The following is a 21,434-nucleotide window of genomic DNA, read 5'->3' on the forward strand; positions in this document are numbered from 1 at the left end:
AAACACAAAATAAATATGGATAAATACCAATAATTTCAAAATCTATATAGCATCTTTCTTCATGTCTTCCTTCCCCATCTTTTCATTTTCCATCCCACCTCTCCCATGTAGATTCCCAATAATATAATATGACTGTAAATCTACCATTAACAGGAAACGCAGTAAAGTAAAAAAGATCTCACAGCCTCAGCCCATAATCAATAAAAAAGTTAGAACATTTTTATAGGCTCAGACTTCCATATACCTTAGGTTAAACTAGTGGGCTCCGATTTTTGTTTTTCAGAGATCGCCTTTAGGAACATGTCTTCAAGTTTGGACTTCCGTGGACAAACTTTCGGGTTGGGTAATGGAGAACAGGAGGCTCATTGAATTGTACACACAGTGAGATTTGTACTAGAGTGCAATGGATACAAGGAAGTGTTCACTGGAGCAGTCCTCTCTCTTAATGCTTTCTATGTGTTACTCTGTTCTCACAGCCATCTCTCTCCTATCAGTGCAACTCACTGCCCCACTTCTACCCCAGCCTATACTGACATCATTGCACACCTCTCCTGTCGCTGTCCATGTCTCTGCCCAGATCTGTTGGCACAGTCCCCCTCCTGCCATTATGGCTTCCTGAGTTTGTACAGCAAGGTCAAGTTACACATTGCGAATAAAAGTGTGTGTTATTGAGGACTCTAACAACTACATCGTTGGTCAGTGCAAAAGTGCTTCTTCATGAGAGGGTGATAGAAAGTGTTTGGCACTTAAGTTTCAACTAAATATAGACAAATGTCAGTGATCCAGCAAATATCAATATTAAATGATCTTGATCCCTCAGCGGCTTTGATCTCCAACCAAGGGCACTGAGCAGCACTTGTTATCACCAAAAAGGAGTAGATTAAATTGTACTTTTAATTATGTATAAAAAATTGTGCCAGCACTCACAGTTTGTAAACAACACAATTTTCCATCTTCATTCCAAGTGCCCCTGGGGGTTCATACATTTCTGTATTATTCTGCCAATAACTGGTGCTCCTGCGATATTTTGCATGCAGTTTCAGCATCACCGTGACCCACTACACAGGTTGTACCCACATATGGGTAAAGGTGCCAGGGACCTGGATGTGAAGAACATAGGAGATGATCAATCTTTGGATACCCTGTCAATACTAAAAAGTTAACCCTTAAAATACATTTATTCTGTTCATTTATAGGAGAGTATCACTTAAGTCCCATGAAGCCTATAAACAATGGCTGGAGAACATGAGCAGAATGCAGATTCAGAATGAGATTCCAAAGCTGAGCCAAAGATCACTGCAAACTATGGCAACAGCATGTCACAGGTTTTGTGGTGATGGAATTCAGAGCTCAGCATGCCTAAAGGAGATCCTTTTCTCTGGTAGAAATGGGCCTGAATGATGGTGGAGGGGGTCAAGTAAGTTCCAACATTTGGCTAAGGCACAGCTTTCCAAACTTTTCATGTTGGTGACACACCTTTTTGTGAAAAAATGTTCAGGGACACGGTAATGCGAGGAAGCGCAGCGAGCGAGCCCGAACCACCAATGGTGGGTTCGGGCCCCCACCCCACACACACACACCCCACCCCACACACACCCCACACACAACCCCACACACACCACACCACCACTCACAAAACCACACACACCCCACACACACACCCCACACACTCCCACACACACCCCCCCCACACACCCCACACCCCACACCCCCCACACACACCCCACACACACACCCCCCCACACACACAACACACCCAACACACACACCCCACACCCCCAACACCCCCCCCACACACCCACACCCCCCACACACATACCCCACACACACCCACCCCACACACACGAACACCCCACACACACACAACCCCACACACATACACAACTCCACACACACCCACACACGCAAAAATACAAGTGTCCGTCTGTAACACAACTGGTGCTCATGTAAAGCGCTCTGATACCTTTGGCTCTAGTTTGATCAACAAAAAAAGTTTGGCAAAAGCTGCATTGTAAAGCGTAAAGGATGTTTTCTACCATTATTTATCAACGTAATTGCTTTCTTAGAATTACTCCTTGAGGACCCCCCTTTCTCCCTCCTCCCCAATCATACTTGCAGATGTCATCTAAAGCGCAGCCTCTTTTAGGCAATCTTTTATTCCCTGCAGTCCATCAGGGGTTAAACCATCTGAAATAGCAAGCAAGGATGAAACCACGCCAGGAAAAAGTCTGTCAGACCAGCTGCTTTCGCGTTGCGTTATAGTTGATATACTGTATCAGGCGCGCAACACCCATTGTCATCAAAGGGCTTCAGAATCCCCCCCTCGTCGTGTGTGGCAGCCCGGGACCACTAACATCCGCATCCCGAGCACTTCACAGGTCTTTAAAGACCTAGTGCATGTTAATAGGGCTTTGTTGTTATTTTTAAACGCCACAATGTATATGGTCTGTATATTGTCTGTAAGTGCGCTCTCAAGACTATTTTGTTTGCCTTTTTGAAACTTGCTCACAGCATTCGGTTCAGTGGCACCTGTTCCCGCTTCTCTTGAATGAAAGGAGTGATGAGCATGGCCCCCCACTTCCTGCTTCGCTAGGGAACACTCTGAGAGGAGTGGACACAGGGCCACCCTCCTTTCATTATTAACTTCCTCGCCCTTCATACTGCCTGCCTCTGTGCTGTGTGTCTAGAGATGTCTCCAGGAGGTAGGAGGCTCGCCTACTGACCTGGGACAAGGAGAGCTCAGGGAGAGAGAGGATGCCAGAGGGGAGACTGCTGGAAAGAGACACCAACAACAGGCGAGACTGCTACTGAGAGATAGGGAGAGGCTGAGGTGCCAACCACAAGGAAGGAGGGGTTACAGGGCAACTGGAGAGAGGGCTACAGACTCAGCGGCGAGAGGCTGCCAAGTGGGGTTGGAGAAATGAAACGGGGAAGGAATCCGCAAGGCGCTGAACGAGAGCAGTAAACATATTACACTGGAAGGGGCTCATACGTGATACAGGAGGAGGACTAGTAGTCAAGATGTGAATTGCAGGACTGAACAGTGAGGAGCGCAGGGGGTCAAGGGCAAAGGCCAGAGGTGAAAGGACCACAGCACAAGGCGAAGAGGCCTGAGTTCAAGGGTGAACTAAGGAGCGTTATAGTTGCGCGAAACACCCATTGGCATCAAAGGGCTCCAGCCCCCCCCCCGTCGTGTGTGGCAGCCCGGGACAGCTCACAACCGCATCCGCCGAGCACTTCACAGGTCTTTAAAGACCTTGTGCATGTTAATAGGGCTTTGTTGTGCTTTCACCCCTTCTGAGAGCCCTGCTGATTGCCGGCAGACGTCAGATCATCGCATCTCGCGCGACACACCAACATATGGGTCGCGCCACACAGTTTGGAAAGCTGTGGGCTAAGGGATACTGGCTATGCAGGGGAGTAAGGAAACCAATTATTTGGTTAACGGGTATTAGTTTGGTGGGACATTAGGAAACAGGGAAGGGTTTTGAAAGATAAGCTAGGCTTTCGGAACCAGATAAGATTCATAGAATAAAAACCTGATTATGTAGAGCAGAACAGACAGGAGAAAGAGCCAGGGAACATCAGTCTCTAGGTAAGCCCGAAGGGTACACTTGCTGAACTGAGTCAGTCAAAGTCAAAATCTCTTTATTCAGCAAAGCCATGAAAGTCAATAAAAAACACAATACGGTACATACCTAAATAAATAATACATTTTCACCCAAGAAGCTTTGGGGGAAAATCGCACAATTGGAAGTTTCATTGGGTCTTTGAAGCCACCATGGCTATTACTTAAAGGGCTGTGTGGTTTTTCCAATTGCACCGAAGCTCCGCCTCTCGCATTTAAGTTTGTTTGAAAACTATAAGCATTGTCCCTTAGCATGCTACTTGCCCCTCTTGAAGGAATATTAGCTCCCCCACTATGCTTTGTTTTCCCGCCTTTATCTAACTCTTCAGTGTGATTTGCAAGCTTTATGCGAGGATAACTGTTGGGGGTATTTGTAATTTCAACAGTATTCTAATTATTATTTATCTTGGACTGGGTTGAATCCTCAGTAACCGTGGTAACATTACAGTGTCCCAGCAGTATATGAAAGGCTGGTGGGAAGGACAGAGATAAACGCCTCTCCGCCAGATCTATATCCTTGTTTATGACCCGCCATTGCCTAATGCAAACTGGCAGATCCTGATAGCTCAAAATGATGAAAGGATTATCATATTCTTTGTTTACAGGAGACATAGTCATGTACGTATGTGTCCCACTGTGCTGGAAAATAGCCATCTTTCCAGCATCCATTATTGTTAAGGACAACAGAAAGTTTTCTAAAATTACCTGCACCCACCAAGATGCCCCATGGTGGCAAGCTTCATCATAGAGTTCTTCCCGTCCCGCTGTGGGACGGGCGTGCTACGATCGGCGAAGAAGTGGGAGCACTTTATTATAAAGTAAATGATGGTATACGAGTGGGAGGGTCTGTTTTGTAGTTAAAAAAATAGCTGGCTGAGTGGGAACTAAATATTTATTCAATCCTCTCGCTGGTATTATTAAAAATGGGGAAAGGAGAGACACATCTATGTGTGTTTATCTCACGGTCAACATGTTTCAAGCCATTACCCCAAGGTTTTTCTTCAGGACCATAACAATGATCCCTAGTACCACTCTTATTAGTGACACCACCTAGGTCTTCTTAATAAATATTAAGGGAAAAATACATATAATATGATACCCGATTGGTATTTTGTTCTGTTAAGATCTGGAAAGATAGAATATTAAGTTATTTCATTCATTTAAATATTCGATCATTGAAGATAACTAGAAAACACATCACCATATGTGGAAATAGTGTGTGATATATTTTTCAGATTATTCCTAACATTATCGCTGATTGTGTTGTGCTGCCCTTTAGAAGGTTTTTGTTAAAAAATTTACAAACAAGACAGTACAAAACCCTAAACATAAAGTACACACTCTGTTGCTTCCTGATGCATGCCGTTGTTGAAAACAGGTACCGTTTCATTAAAAGTATGCTCCTGTATCCATTATTGTCGATCTTTACGTTATCACTATATTAGGTGGTTATGGTGAAAAAAATGAACATTCTCTATCTATAGAGTGAGATCAACAGTTGTCAAAGAGGTCTAAAAAAAAATACATAATTGCAGCCGAAATTTGGCCCCATGAACCCAACGGGGGAAGGAGCACACACCGAAGAGAGTAAAAAGTAAAGCGAGACTTTACGGTCATAATTCATAGAGAATCTACCACATTATGGAAAAAGAAGAAGAAATGCTCGTTGCCATGGGGTCCCAGCTATGCCGTACTCACATTGTCAAAGCTACTGCCTTGCCATGCACATTTTGCCGGCCCGCAGCTCTGACGATAACCCGTCCATTGGAACTCGACCTGTAAATGACAGGTGGCTTGGCATCAGCATCTTTGTGAACCAGAAAGCTAGAATGCTCACTCGTGCAAGATAGCCGCATACAAATGGCACCACTTCCTGGTTGCTCGTCGCCCGGGAGTGCCGGTTCGCGCCCAATGTCAGTGAACTTTAAAAATTCACAAAAGGATTTAAATGTAGATTTTTAAATGATGATTGAAGAAAAGGGAAACATGAGGAAAAAAATGACAAAAAAATTTGGTATTGTGTTTGACGCTGAAAATAGTCCAAAATTAGAGGTGACACAAAAGTCAGGTAAAGGTTAGGAACTAAAACAAGAAAGTAGCAGCTACCTTATACCAGGATGTAACAACACTTGAATGAATAGGTGTACTAATATCAGTGGCGTAGCAAGGGGTGGTGCGGTCCACCCAAGGCAGCACAAGTTTTGAGACCGGCAGCCTCGCCCTGTTCTTACCTGCTGGTCTTATGGTGGCAATAGAAACCCCTCACCACCACCCCCTGCTCTTCAATCGACCGCCGAGGGGCAGCACATAAAAAATATCCTGCCAGCACCCCCCCACCCCCGCTCTTTAATTCAGCCGCGGTGGGGCGGCAAATACGGGTACCGCAACGGGCTGCCAAAGTGCTTGCTACGCCCCTGAGTAACATCTATTTATATGCTACGGTAGGTACCTTATTTCTTTAGTCAGGTTACTGTGTGATGAAATTGGGGCACAGGATGTAGTCTTTGTAGACTTTCGTGATTTTCATAACATGGGCGCTGACTTACACAGTACATTTTGGGTGTTTTCATGAGAAATGGCTTAATAGTATGCCCTCAGTCAATCCGTTACTATGTTTTTTTAATTGTAAGACCCAACGTTGTTCCTTTTCGAATAACTGTGAGTCATTGGAGATTTGTTTTTGGATGGTCCAGCGAAGACCCTGCAGGGTGTGTCTTTTCTCCATGTAGTGTGCAGACATTTTTGTCGTAGCTCAGTCACATCTCAAGTTACTACGATGTTCATAGATACGTATTCTGATCATGCATTTGGTCATCCAGATGTAATGAAGATGGCACGGACAGGTGATCTTATATATAACCTTTCATGAATTGCAGTTTGTGAACTGTCTTTGTTCCAAGGTAGTATTGTTTTTGAATGTTAGTTTTTCACTTGGGGTGGTCAAATGGCAGACACCACAGTTACCACATGGGTGGTGACCTATGAGGGGGAGAGGAACCCACTTCTGCGTGGTCTGGTATGTACTATCATGTCTCTCAAGCTCTTCCCACGTTTATGTGGAAACATTGTTTTTGGGAAATTTAGGGATCCGCTTTCAGGAGGCGCCAATGCCTATTAACTATTTTGCTCACTTGATTTGACGCTATGTTTTTGGTGGTAATACAAATCGGTCTTTCTTCCCTTGGTTTGGGAGGTCTTGCTCCCTGAAGGCCCTCTCTATTATTGTTTCTGGCCCTTTTCAGTGCTTTATCAATGATCTTAGGAGGGTAATTTATCTCCACCAGTTTGCAGCGTAAACCTTCTGCTTGTTCTTTGAAGTTTTTTACCTCAGAGCAGTTCCGTCTCAGTCTAAGGAAGTGACCAAAAGGAAGGTTTTCTCTGAGATGCCTCGGGTAGAAGCTATCAAAAACTAGTAGGCAATTTTTTGCTGTTGGCTTTATATGTGTCGTTATCTTTTAATGTTCCTTCGGCAGAGATGATGTTCAGGTCTAGGAACACCAACTCCTTATTTGATACGGTATGAGTAAACTTCAGAAATGTATTTTGGCAATTCATCCAAGTCAAGAAATGGTGTGCTGTTTCTTCATTACCATCACATAAAATGAGAATATCAGCAATGTACTGCTTCCACATTTGGATGTGGGTCAAGGATGGGTGGGGAGGGCTGAGGATCTTGTGTTTCTCTTGATGGTGTACATATAGTCCTGCTATACCAGGAGCAAAGGTGCTTCTCATACGGGTCCCATGTTTCTGGAGGTAGAGGGTATCTTTGAACTGGAAGAAGTTCTTGGTAGGTGCCCATTTGCAACATTCCATCACTATGTTTTGCGGGGTTTGGTATTCCCAGTCTACTTCGAGCAGTACGTCCTCAATGATGTTTAATGTTTCTCCATGGGGGAGACTGGTGTACAGATTCTCGATGTCTAAGCCCATTAATAGTGCAGTGTTTGGGTCGAACAATCTGTTTTGTAATAGTCTCAGGACATCCTTCGTGACTTTTAAATAGGTATCAGTGTGTTGGATTATAGGTCTCAGGAAAGCATTAGCAAATTTCGGTAGCTGTTCCAGTATTGACCCAATTCCTGCCACAATTGGTCGACCTGGTGGCTACGTTAAGTTCTTGTGTATTTTCGGGATCGTGTAAAAGTACCTTTACCTGATTTATGTGTCACCTCTATTTTTGGACTATTTCCAGCATCAAACGCAAATTACAATATTGAATTATACTCTTGCAAATGTTTCCATTCTTCATACCTAGTCTAAACAACTTGGAGGTATCATGCCCAAAAAATCTCTTCCACTGTGACCGAAAAGTTGTAGTAATTTTTTCCTCATGTTTTCGTTTTCTATAATCATCAATTAAAAAATCTACATTTAAATCCTTTTGTGAATTTTTAAAGTTCACTGTCTGTGGATGCAAACCGGCACCTCTGGGTGCCGAGCAACCAGGAAGTGGTGCAAATTTTAGGCGGCCATCTTGGGCGAGTGTGTTCTAGCTTGCTCGCGCATGAGGACGCCGACACCGAGCCGCCTGTCATTTACAGGTCGGGCTCCAATAGACGGGTTATCGTCAGAGCCGCGGGCAGGCAAAATGTTCATGGCAAGGGAATAGCTTTGAGAATGTGAGTACGGCATTTCTTCTTCTTTTCTTTCATAATATGGTAGATTCTCTATGAAATATGACCTTAAAGTCTCACTTTACTTTAGACAATTTTAAGTGTGTGACTGCAAGTGTCCCTTCCCCCGTTGAGTTCATGGGGCTAAATTTCACCTGAAATGATGTATGTTTTTTGAGACCTCTTTGACAACTGTCAATCACACTCTATAAATAGAGAATGATCGTTGTTTTCACCATAAGCACCTAATATAGTAATAAAGTCAAAATTGACAATAATGGAAGCTGGAGCATACTTTTGATAAAAGTGGATCTGTTTTCAATAACGACATGCATCAGGAAGCAAAAGAGTGTGTACTGTATGTTAAGTGTTTTGTACTGTCTTGTTTGTAAAAAAGTTTTAAAAACCTTCTAAAGGGCAGCACAACACAATATGCGACAATGTTAGGATTAATCTGAAAAATATATCACACATTAGTTCAACATATGGTGATGTGTTTTCTAGTTAACTTCAATTATCTTTATTGAAATTAATGTAATAACTTTATATTCTGTCTTTCCAGATCTTAACAGAACAAAATACAGATTGGCTATCATATTATGGTATTTTCCCTACATATTTATTAAGAAGACCTAGGTGGTGTCACTAATAAGAGTGGTTCTAGGGATCATTGTTATGGTCCTGGAGAAATGCCTTAGGGTAAGGGCTTGAAACATGTTGACCGTGAGACACATACACATAGACATGTGTCTTTCCTTTCTCCATTTTTAATAGAACCAGCAAGAGGATTGAATAAATATTTTGTTCCCAATTCTTTCACTATAAAACAGACCCTCCCACTCTTGTACCATAATTTTTCTTTATAGTATACATCTCACAAATTGCTCCCACGTCTTCATCAGTCGTAGCATGCCGGTCCCACAGCAGGACAGGAAGATCCCTAGGATGAAACATGCCACAAAGGGACATTTTGGTTGGTAAGGGTTACTTTAAGAAAACTTTCTATTTTCCTTAACTATAAAGGAGACTGGAAAGATAGCTATTTTCCAGCACAGTGGGACTCTTCTTGGTTGTTCGACTGAGTAAAGGAGGGTGAGTACTCTGTAACCTGACCACTTTCTCTCCCCTTTTTTTGATTTACATGGACGTATGTGCACATTAATGGATGCTATTCAGTAACAAGGCATGCTCTACCATCCACACGTCATAATAGCAGTGGTCTGCTGACCTTAATCGCTGTTGAATTTTCGTTCAAAATAGTGAAGTCCCACTTAGACTCCCGTCACTTCCAGATAATTTTCTTCTCTTTTCCCCTACGTCCTGTTTTAATCTTGATAAATGTTGATCATAATAATTTTAACTGTAGGAATTCGTTCATAGTGGACTCCCTTGAATCCTCCCTTGGGGGTGTCCTAAGTCGAATTTGTGGGGAGTACTCCATTTTTTGGGGTGGCGATTTTAATCACCACCTATGCCTGATCGCCTGCAATGTTGTTTATGGTGCAAAGAATTCACTGATTATTCGCACTTCGACCACAGTATATGCTGTGAAGAGCTAAATAAAACAATGGTGAGACACCGCCTTACACTCACTGTTGACTGGATTGAGGAGCAGGTATCTTTTATCTGGAGGGAGAAAAGAAGTTTAATTGATTTTATAGTTTGTCAGAAGATCTGGGATTGAAGCTATTTCATTCCTCCATTCCTCCTAGCGGCTTGAGTGACCAAAATCATTTAATTTTAATGTTATCATTGGGCCAAAATAAGACACAAGATGTACCCACCTTACTTCTATCTATTTACACAAAGAAACAATGAGTTCCATTTCAAATAGGCCGACATATGTACTGGGGCAATTGTAGGTCGCCTTTCCGCGATAATGTGGACCATTTTATGGCTTGTCTCAACAGTGAAACACACCCATCAGACATTCTGGAGGCATATGCAGGCATCTGCCAGTATGCATTGGAATTGCTAACAGCCCCCAAATCTCCTCAGGTGCCCAGACAAATAAAGTGGTTTGACAAAACTTGCTCACAAGCACTTTGCTATTTAAAAACCACCCTTAAAAAGACTCCCAGTAATTCCAGGGAGGTACAATACAACAGATATCATTATAAAGAAGCAACCAGAGAAAGAAGGAAGATTTTAGAAAGAATGCTTGGGAACAACTTGAAAGAGCCGGTGCAACTAATGATGGTTCCTTGTTCTGGAAGGTGGTGAACTCGACTTACATTACTGAAGGCCATAACACTATCACAGATGTCGCCATCTAGCCATCTGCATGGGTGTCGCACTTTACAAAAGTGCTCACACTAAAATCTCCAACTACTGTAGTTCATGGTGCAGTGAATCCCTTTATTATTCTTGGGGTCAGTGAGCATCATCAGATCACCTTGGAAGAAGTGACCTCGACTGTGAGGGGTTGCCCTAGCATCAAAGCTCCGGGCGAGGATGGGCTCTTATCGACCTCTTTAAAAACTACATGGACCTATAGGCACCAATTCTAGTTATTGTCCTGAACAGTGCCATCAGCAGTGGCCTCTCCAAGTCCAGGTCAAAGGCTGTTATAGTTCCTATTTTCAAAAGGGGGGACAGAGGAGACCCTTCTTTTTACCGATGATGGGTAGGATCCTGCTGGACCACCTTTAGACCTGGCACAGGAGAAGGGCATTTTAACACTAGTATAATATGGGTTCAGGCGAGGTCTAGGGACCACTGATCCCTGTCTCAACTTACATCATTTGATCACTAAGTATGTTCAGATCAAAGAAGCGTGCCTATACCTGGTGTTTATGGACCTCAGCTCTGCCTTTGACAACATTGACACGGCAGACTCTCGTCCAAGATGCTGACTATGGGCGCTGATAAGAGGATAGTTCATATACTATCTAGACTCCATGAGGACGTGGTGGGATGCGTTAGATACTGACCTAATGGAGAGTGCACTTCCCCATGAAGATCGGCCAAGGCATCAGGTAGGGTTGTATGCTTGCCCCGTTTTTGTTTAGTCTTTACATTAACAATTTGGAGGTGGTCTGTGATCCTCCTAAGGCAGGCACTAAAGGACTACCTGTCCTTAAGGCCACCGATGATAGTGTACTTATCTCCAGGACTGGAGTTGGTCTGCAAAGACTGCTGGGCAGTTTTATAGGTTATACGACCAGGCTAGAATTACTCACAAATAAGTCTAAATCATAACCATGATTTGTGGCTGCCCTAAGAGCAAAGTGAAGTCTTTCCATGTTACTGGAACCACAATTTAGACAGTCACAACTTTTACTTACCTGGGCACTCCCTTTTCCTATAACTGTTGCTGGCGGCATCTCATAGAGGTCAGACGCACACACTTTGAACAGAACAAAGCAGCTATTCTCAAGTTTGTGAAGAAACTGGGATCGTCCCTTTGAAGCCATGCTCAACGTTTATAAAGCCAGATATATTTTGGCTGACTCTTATCGGCAGGTATCTGGGGCTAATGCGATTCAACCTCGTTACAAACTGGCGAAAACGGCTTTCTGCGCAAACTGTTGTGGCTACCCCACTGAGTCCCTGCCAGCATATGCCATGATGATCTAGGTTTACAACACATAGAGGATATAATTCAGTCAGCCCGACAATATTGTGGATTTCTATTTGATGCCGTCCTGAAACCACCCTCAATAAGGTCATTATCGCAGACTGCCCTGGCAATGCACACTGTTTTCAGTAGCTACAATACATTAAGACACAGCTGTATCTAATTGGTTGCCATGAATACGTTGATAACCCATGGGGGCATATTATCAAGACAGCCGCTAAAATTATCGCCGCTTTAGAGGCAGAAACCTGCCGCTAAAACTGCGATAATGGGCTTGATAATATGCTCTATGGAATTCCAATTGAAGCCCATGTTAGATGTGAAGGACATCTAACCTGAGCTTCAATTAGAATACCACAGAGAATATTATCAAGCCCATTATGGCTGTTTGAGAGGCAGTTTTCTGCCGCTAAAGCGGCGATAATTTTATCGCCTGTCTTGATCATATGCCCCATAGTCCCTTACGAGGAACTCAAAAGCCTTTGTTAAAAAAGAGCTGGTATCCCTTCTGGCAACCAGCAGAGAAGATAGGGAAAGTATTAAGATGAAGGTCAGAACCTACACTTTATTAAGGGCGAATGTTAATGTACAGCCCTACCTGATTATTATTGCCATCAGACAAAGATACTATCTTGCAAGGTTTATCTGAATATGGCTCACCTGCTGGTTGCTTATCCGTCTCATGGCCACAGTGACAACGATCTGATATCCTGCCCTTCTAACGCAAAATGACAACAGTCGCATTTTTTCTTTTTCTGTGACCTATACAAGACCCCAAAGAAAATGATCCTGGTCCTCCTGCTCAGAATCCTTAATAGTAGACGAAGCAGCCCAGCGTTACTACATCTCCAGCTTCTTCAAACCAAACTGGAAATGCATGCAGTCTATAGACTGTAGGCTACGTAGAATTGTGGGGGAATAATGGCCAATTGTAGGATATCCTTTTTGGGTGCCTTGGCATCAACTATTATGCATACCTTGCTACTGTAAATTATGCATTGTTTTCACTATGTACTTTATTAGATATGCTCATGTGTGTTTGATGCTACTTTGTGGGAAGCTTATTTAAATTAACTTGGGGCTTGTTATTAATGCTTTTGTGATTTTTGTCATGAAATTGCCTTGTTTTTATTTATTGTGTACAGTTGTGTGTGCTTTTATGGTTTCACAACTGAAGAAAGTTTTTATACTGCTACTAATACTTTAAAACATTTAAAAACGATAATATTCTACAGCAATATTTACATTGTAGATATTTAATACTTAAATATTATTGTTTAAAATAGAGAAATTATATACTTACCAACGATAATATTTAATTCAATATAAATAGTTACACAATATTATATCTTCGATATTAAGAACCATCAGTTTTCTGAGTTCGATATTAAGGATGCACTCAGATAATTTTATTTGTACATCTAACATTTATTTACAGAACGTCTTGGCCTAATATTTTGCACGCTTTACACATAAATAGAAATAGTACAGTTCACAATTTAGGAGGCAAACAAGCAAATATAGAGAAAAGTGGAAAGAAAATGAGTTGCAAGGAGAACTAATAAGTCCAAAGTAAGTCCAGGTGAAGAAGGAGTATGGGAATTTTTTGTGACCTCCTGCAGATGAGGAGCTCTGGTTCGGTTCCTAGTAGTCCAGGAAAGCACTTTCAGAGGTTGGTTGCAGAACTAGGGAAGAATTTCTTCGGGGCAAGGAATGTTTTGAATGTATGCCATTCAATATCCAATGAAAAGAGCCCTTACTCCATCCAGAGTCACCCCTGACCTCAAAAGATGGTGAGCAGTTTGGCCAGATGAGACACTTTTATTACATGTAGTGCCGTAAAATCTGATTCTAGTTTGTATTAGCGCAGACTCAACACTGTGCCGGGACAATAGCGTAAACGCCTAGACTAAAAATGTGTCAAAGATGTATATAATCATTAAAAAAGATCAGATGGTGTTAGTACTAATGGGTATTTTTAGTTCTCAGTAAACATATTACTCAACCTAAGCAGGCATCGCGTACAAATGTACACAAGACTGGAAACATTCCCGCCAAAAAGCCCCTTTACAGAAACCAAAAGAGGAAACTGACAGCACTGACTCTTTCCACACCTATGGGAAAGGTTTCAGTACTCTAAAAAAAATGTCCTCATGCCAAGAGAAACTAAGATGCCTGTCATGTGAGACTCTTGCTACCAGAGTTGGATTGGGAACCAAAACCAGCCCTGGTGAAATGTTTAAATGAGTCCCATATTGGACCATGGAAATTCCAGGGAGCATGATATTCTGTCCCTCCCCGTGGCCTTAGGGTTATTTGCCACTCTCCCACAAATGTTTAAAATAAAAGGGTCTATGTGGTACAAATTACGACAGAATAAAAAAATATATATTGGCTAAAAGCTTTTAGTGTTGGTCAAGCCTGTCAGCCCCCTTTCCAGCAGCCTGCTACAGAAATAACAGGATGCCCAAATGGCCAGTCCACCTCTGCCTGCTACCAAGAGATTTCCACTTTCACTGCCCTCTCTTTGTGAATGAGTTTCCTCTAAGCAGTGCCATGTTAGTGTGAGTTTCATTCAGTGATGCTCTACCACTGTGAGCACACTCCAGCAGTGTCATCCATGCGTACGTTGTTAGGTCTATATGACTTTGGCACCACAAGTTTGTTGAAGCCAGTGTCCACTCGGAGCTGTAGGACTCCTGCAGTGTGGACTTCCTCTAGCAGACCTATGGCAGCGATGCAGGACCCCAGAAGAGTAAGTGGCCTTAATCTATAGTTTGTCAATGCTGAATGTCTTCTGCCGTGTCAAGTGTCCTCCTGACAGTGCCTTGTAGTGTCATCCTGACAGTGCCTCGTAGCATCATCGTGACAGTGCCTTGTAGCGTCCTCCTAACAGTCCCTTGTAGCGTCCTCCTGACAGTCCCTTGTAGCGGCCTCCTGACAGTCCCTTGTAGCGGCCTCCTGACAGTCCCTTGTAGCGTCCTCCTGACAGTGCCTTGTAGCGTCTGCCTGACAGTGCCTTGTAGCGTCCTCCTGACAGTGCCTTGTAGCGTCCTCCTGACAGTGCCTAGTAGCGTCCTCCTGACAGTGCCTAGTAGCGTCCTCCTGACAGTGCCTAGTAGCGACCGCCTGACAGTGCCTTGTAGCATCCTCCTGACAGTGTCTTGTAGCGTCCTCTTGTCAGGGCCTAGTACAGTCCTCCTGACAGTGCCTAGAGGCGTCCCTGACAGTGCCTAGTAGCGTCCTCCTGACAGTGTCTAGTAGCGTCCTCCTGGCAGTGCCTAGTTGTGTGCTCCTGACAGTGCCTTGTAGCGTGCTCCTGACTGTGCCTTGTAGCGGCCTCCTGACAGTCCCTTGTAGCGTCCTCCTGACAGTGCCTTGTAGCGTCCTCCTGACAGTGCCTTGTAGCGTCCTCCTGCCGGTGCCTTGTAGCGTCCTCCTGACAGTGCCTTGTAGCGTCCTCCTAACAGTGCCTTGTAGCGTCCTCCTGACAGTGCCTTGTAGAGTCCTCCTGACAGTGCCTTGTAGCGTCCTCCTGACAGTGCCTAGTAGCGTCCTCCTGACAGTACCTTGTAGCATCCTCTTGACAGTGCCTTGTAGAGTCCTCCTGACAGTACCTTGTAGCGTGCTCCTGACAGTGCCCTGTATCGTCCTCCTGACAGTACCTTGTAGCGTCCTCCTGACGGGGCCTTGTAGCGTCCTCCTGACGGTGCCTTGTTGTGTCCTCCCGACAGTACCTTGTAGCATCCTTCTGGTAGTGCCTTGTAGCGTCCTCCTGACAGTGCCTTGTAGCATCCTCTTGACAGTGCCTTGTAGTGTCCTCCTGACAGTGCCTTTGTAGTGTGCAGTTCCTCCGGCTCCGCCCTGTCAGTGATACGCGACTCCAGCAATGCCTGGCAGGTTCACCTTCCCCCAGCAGTGTCCCTCTAATCCTTCTTCTGTTTCTCTTCCAGTGTTCCTGCTTTGTGGGGCCTTCAATATCGACACCGAAAACCCTACGAGGTTTCAGGGCGATGGGAAGAGCTACTTTGGCTTCAGAGTCATCCAAGTGAAGGCAGACAACACCTCATGGTAAGTAAATGTGAGACTGGCTCGCCTCCCACGCTAGTCATCATCCGCATAACCGGAGTGCACCTTTAAATATTGCAGGTCGCGCCAGGGGTGGTCGCATAGTCTTAGACACACTCTAAATCTGTCTCAAAGCCTGACACTGGCCGTAGTCTGACCTCTACACAACGGGAGATGCTTTCCAACGGGCGAATGCTGCAGGCCCTGGAGTCTGGTAAATTCGGTCAAAAGACAGACATTGGCCCGAATATATGATGTTACTTTGCATGCGTTTACAACGTATGCCTTTACAATGTGGTCAGTACAACGACCGCGTTGTTAGCCCGTGTACCATTAAAATGCAAGTCATTACAACGACTTGCTGTAGGGGGCGCTGGAGTTTGGAATTGTATCATTTACTATTCCAACTCCGGTCCGTGCAACAGTAAGGAAGTTGTTGGATTTAAAATCCAACACCTAAAGCCCCTACAGCAAGTCGTGTTAATGACTTGCATTGTATTGGTATGTGTGGTAACAACGCAGTCATTCTACTGACCGCGTTATAATAGCACTGCGTTGTACAAACAGCGTTGTAAACGCTGTTTCCCCATTGACCCACCAACCGTAACGTAAATCTGCCCTGGTTCCCCTTTAACTGGTTCACCTCTGGTTGGTGTGATTGCTCTTTCAGCTTCTTCCATCACATTAATTCTGAAGTCTGAACACAAATACAGCCTGCTGTTTTTCATGACGGAGGTAAAGTTATAAGTTTCCCTTTCCAAAAGAGATCTTGTATTGAATTTAGTATATCTTTGTCTTATCTTACTTTTTCTGCAGTCATTTGTCTGTGAAACAGGGAACAATCCTAGAGTTTCATCTAACAATCCTCTATCAGAGTATTTCCTTGAATTTAAGACTCTTGTAAATCCAGAATGGTTGTTAGATATTACTTGCTGTATCAAGAACCTAGCAATGGGAGGAGCTTGGCGGGCATCCGAGATGGCCGCGTGAGCACAGCGCTCCCCGGACCCCCTCCAATCCCGGCATGATATCCTGAATTAATCCTGACTTTTTACGAGGATTTATGTAGAGGACACTGGGCTGATTGCCCTGGACTTTTTGAAATTTGATTTGGACCCGGGGTGCCGGAGTTGCATCGATTCGAACTTTCGGGCTCCGCCCTCGAGGTACGCCCGGGACTGGGTGAGGCTCAGTGGCCGTCTCGTAGTTGAACAACAACGGCAGGGGGATTCGACTTGTGGACCCCCCTCTTAAGTTTCGGTTTCGTTTCTGCCTCAGACTGAGACATCTGGCAGAGGAGCCTGGCCTGGGCTGAAGTCGGGGCACGGAACGGCTGTCGGGCCTTGGCTGGTTTCTTCTCCGGTCTGTTGGCTCTCCTAATAGTGGTACCCTGGCTGCGGTGCTTTGGTCCCGAGGCCCTGCTTTCCGGTGGCCATTCCATCGAGCCTGGTTGATCTCCTGGTGACGCAGTTCTATTATGGCTGGCAGAGGGGACCGAGAGACTCGGAAGACCAAGACGCCCCTGCGTGGGGGCCCGGTCCAGTCCAACGTTATGGACCGCTACACCCATTCCAAGGGGTCTCCCGGAGCCGCCCTGCCCGGATCGAGTACCGGTGATCACACTGTTGATGCGTCAACGGAGCCATCCTTGCAGGACGTCATGGGCGCCATTTCTGCCATGAAGGAGACGATAGGCCAACAATATGAAGCTTTGGCTCACAAAATTGACACCGTGGCCATTGACGTGAATTTGATTCGCGCTGACCTGTCGAAAACCAATGAGAAGGTGAAGTCATTGGATCTCAAGTCATCCACTCTCATGGAAGACGTCTCGGAGATACAGACGGAGATCGGCAACCTTCGTAAGGTGAACGACTTCGTGACCCGGCGCTTGGAGGACTTTGAGAACAGGGCCCGTCGCTGTAACGTGCGCGTGGTCGGAGTTCCGGAAAATCCAGAACCTCACTCTGTTGATCTCCTTGTTGAGGACTTGATCCAGAACCACCTCTCCCCGTCTGGTTTGACTAAGTTTTTCGCAGTGGAACGTGCCCATCGTGTTCCGGGGGGCAAGGGTAAGCCGGGTGCCCCGCCGAGGCCTATTGTTGCGAAACTCTTCCATTATAGGGATCGGGATGCTATCCTGCAAGCATCGCGTATGAAGGGCCCGGTGGCCTTTGAGAACGCCACGGTGAACTTCTATCCGGACTTTTCTCAACAGGTCCAGAGACAGCGTATGGGCTTCCGTGATGTCAAGAAACGTCTCCGAGACATGGGGCTTCGCTACGCCATGCTTTTTCCGACCAGGCTGCGCGTCGAGTACAACGACCGAACCTTCTTCTTTGATCGGCCTGATTCTGTAAATGACTGGATGGACTCTCTGCCTGACCGACCTCCTGGGACTGAGTCCGCCGCCCACCCGGGTGGTGCTGAGGGTGGCGTGGAGAGCTGAACAATCCGCCTACACCTGGACCCTCGAACAGAGTAAACTCTTCGGGGATTTAATGCCTCAGTGCCTCTATTGTTTGTGTGTTCTCCTCATTATCTGTCCTACTCGGGGTGGCGGGTGGGCCAGAGCCTTTCCTCCTCCGGGGTTCTTTTTGTAGAATAGGGGTTCTTGGGCGACAGGCACACTGCATGTTGGGGTGGCTATTTAGCATTTTGCAGGGGTGCAGGGTGGGGGGTGTTTTCTTCGTTGTTGGGGGGTGGGTGATTGGGTTGTTTGATGTTTTAGTGTTATGTTTTCAAGGCGAATCAATCTTGTTTCTGATCCTTTTTATGTCATGCTCATTGCGGAGGGGTTTCGGCGTTGCTGTGTGGGATGGGGGGTAGCGGGTTGAGGCTGGTTTCGTGGAATGTTAATGGTCTGGGAGACCGCATTAAGCGGAGCGTGGTGTTAAAATGTCTACGCCGTTTATCTCCAGATATTGTTTTCTTGCAGGAAACTCATTTGGTGGGCAATTCTTGTCGTGCGATGAATAGGTGGGGATATCGCCTTGTTGCACATTCGGGGTTTACCACTGGTTCCAGGGGGGTGGGTATCCTTGTTCGGGCTTCCCTCCCCCTAGCCATTGATGATGTGATCCTTGATGATCGGGGGCGTTATGCTGTCCTCGTGGGTCGCTATGAGGGTCGTACCCTCTCCTTGTTTACTGTGTATGTGCCCCCCGGCCTACAGACTTCCACCTTTTCCGATTTGAGCCGTGTGTTGCTGAACCTCCCTGACAGTACCCTTTTTCTTGCAGGCGATTTTAACTCTGTGATATCCGGTCTGCAAGATCGCTACCCCCCTAGGGATACTCCTTCGGCCCAACAATGGCTAGGTGGGTTTTTGGACACATTTGGCCTGGTGGATTGCTGGAGGCTCATGCATCCTGCCCAGCTCCAATACACTTTCCATTCGGGGGCCCATGGGAGTCTGTCTAGACTGGATTATTTCCTGATGCCCGCGGCGCAGACGCCGGCGGTGCGTGAGATCAAACACCTCCCCCGGGGCATCTCCGATCATTCTCCGCTCTGGCTTTGTTTTGAGTTTGGGGTGGAGGCGGCGGGCCGAGTGGCTCCTATTAACCCCTGGTATATTGCCTCCCCTGAGTCCCGAAACCTTTTGACTAAGTCTTTAGATGCCTATTTTTTGGATAACGAGGGGTCGGTTTCCTCGGCTGTGTCCCTGTGGGAGGCTTTTAAAACAGTGATACGTGGGCAGGCCCTTTCCCTTATTGCTAAATCCAAGAAGGCTAGGAATCGGGAGGTGGTGGACCTTGAGACAGAGATTGCGGAGAGGGAGGCCGACTTAGAGTCTGAAGTCACCTCTGATAAACTCCACGCCCTGGGTTTGAAACAATTTGCTTATAAATCCTTGGTCACGGATGCGGCTAGACTGATGTTTCGTGAACAGCAGGGTCGTCTGTATGATGTGGGGGACAAAGCAGGTAAATTGCTGGCGTGGTTGGATAAGAAAGAGAGAGCGAATCGTGTGGTGCCTGTGATTCAGTCGTCGAATGGTGTCGAAGTGACAGACCCGGTTGGAATAGTGGAATGTTTTGCAGAATATTTTCGTGTGGTTTATACCCCTGTGTCTGGACGGGATGTGGCTGACTCTCGCCTTTTGTTGCGCGATATAGCATTGCCCAGTGTTTCCGATTTAGACCGTGTATCGTTAGAATCCCCTTTTACTACGGATGAAATAGCGACTGCCATTCGTTCGCTCCGTTCGGGCAAGGCCTTGGGCCCGAACGGGTTGCCAATTGAGCTGTACAAGCTACGCCCTGACAAGGTAGCGCCCCATCTTCGTGCTATGTTTTTGGAGTCCCGGGAACGGGGTATTCTCCCGTATGACCAGCGTCTTGCTACGATAGTTGTAATTCCCAAGGACGGGAAACCGCGAGACCTTTGTTCGTCTTATAGGCCCATTTCCCTGTTAAATGTTGAGCCTAAGGTCCTGGCTAAGCTCCTGGCGACCCGACTACTGACGGTCATTGGCGACTTGGTTCATCCGGATCAGTCCGGATTTATCCCGCATCGCAACACGGCTCTTAACTTACGTCGTCTCCACGGTGCTGTTGCGAGGGCGGGGCGTCTGACGGAGCCGGCCATTTTGGCCTCGTTGGATGCCTCGATGGCTTTTGACACGGTCGAGTGGCCCTATCTTTGGGCAGCTCTCGAAAAATTTGGTTTTGGACCTGAATTTATCGGATGGGTGAAGTTGTTGTATGTGGAACCCTTAGCGCAAGTGGTGGTGAACGGTAGAGTTTCTGTCCCCTTCGGCCTTGGTAGAGGGACCCGTCAGGGTTGCCCCTTATCTCCATTGCTTTTCGCGCTGGCCCTGGAACCGTTGGCTGCGTGGCTCCGATGGGAGCCTTCACTCAAAGGGATCCGTTGGTCACCGGACTTCGAAGACCGTGTCTCTCTTTACGCGGACGACATTCTTCTATATCTTACATCCCCGCGTAAATCCTTGAACGTCTTATTTGATGTTCTTACTTCGTTCGGTGCTAATTCGGGCCTTGTTATTAATTGGGCTAAGTCCTGCGTGTATGTTCTCTCGGGTGTTTTGCCCTCTTTGCCGGCCAGGTTCCCTATCCAGGTGGTCCAGTCTGGCTTCAAGTATTTAGGGATTTTTATTACCCTGGATCCCTCCCTCCGGTTTGAGCGTAATCTCCTCCCCCCGCTTCTTCGATTACGGCTGGATGTGGCCCGTTGGCGTAAGCTACCCCTGTCTCCTCTGGGTCGGGCGGCTCTATTTAAAATGATGTCCTTGCCGCGGTTCCTCTACGCCCTTCAGAACTCCTTCGATGACATTCCCGCTACTTATTTCAGAGAAATCGAGAGTCTGCAAAGACAATTGATTTGGGCGCCCACGTATAGCCCTTGCGAAACTTACTATCCCTTGGTACGACGGGGGCATGGCGCTCCCCGACATCAAGAGATACTACTGGGCTGCCCAGCTATCGGCCATTAATCACGCGATGTACTCGCCGGGTCGCGATCCGGCTTTTGAGATGGATAGGCTCCAGTTGCCGGGTGGGGACTTTAATAGAGCGCT

General features: G+C 46.0%; 1 protein-coding gene across 1 annotated transcript in view; it reads left to right on the plus strand.

Annotated features, from left to right (window-relative positions):
- Positions 1-21,434, plus strand: part of LOC144768869 (integrin alpha-M-like) — a 337,089-nt gene that overhangs the window by 37,012 nt on the left and 278,643 nt on the right. Inside the window, exon 2 of the mRNA XM_078652877.1 lies at positions 15,778-15,895. Within this exon, the coding sequence (XP_078509003.1) occupies positions 15,778-15,895 (118 nt within the window). The remainder of the gene's footprint in view (positions 1-15,777; positions 15,896-21,434) is intronic.

This window comes from Lissotriton helveticus, chromosome 7 (assembly GCF_964261635.1).
Source record: "Lissotriton helveticus chromosome 7, aLisHel1.1, whole genome shotgun sequence".
Taxonomy (NCBI): domain Eukaryota; kingdom Metazoa; phylum Chordata; class Amphibia; order Caudata; family Salamandridae; genus Lissotriton; species Lissotriton helveticus.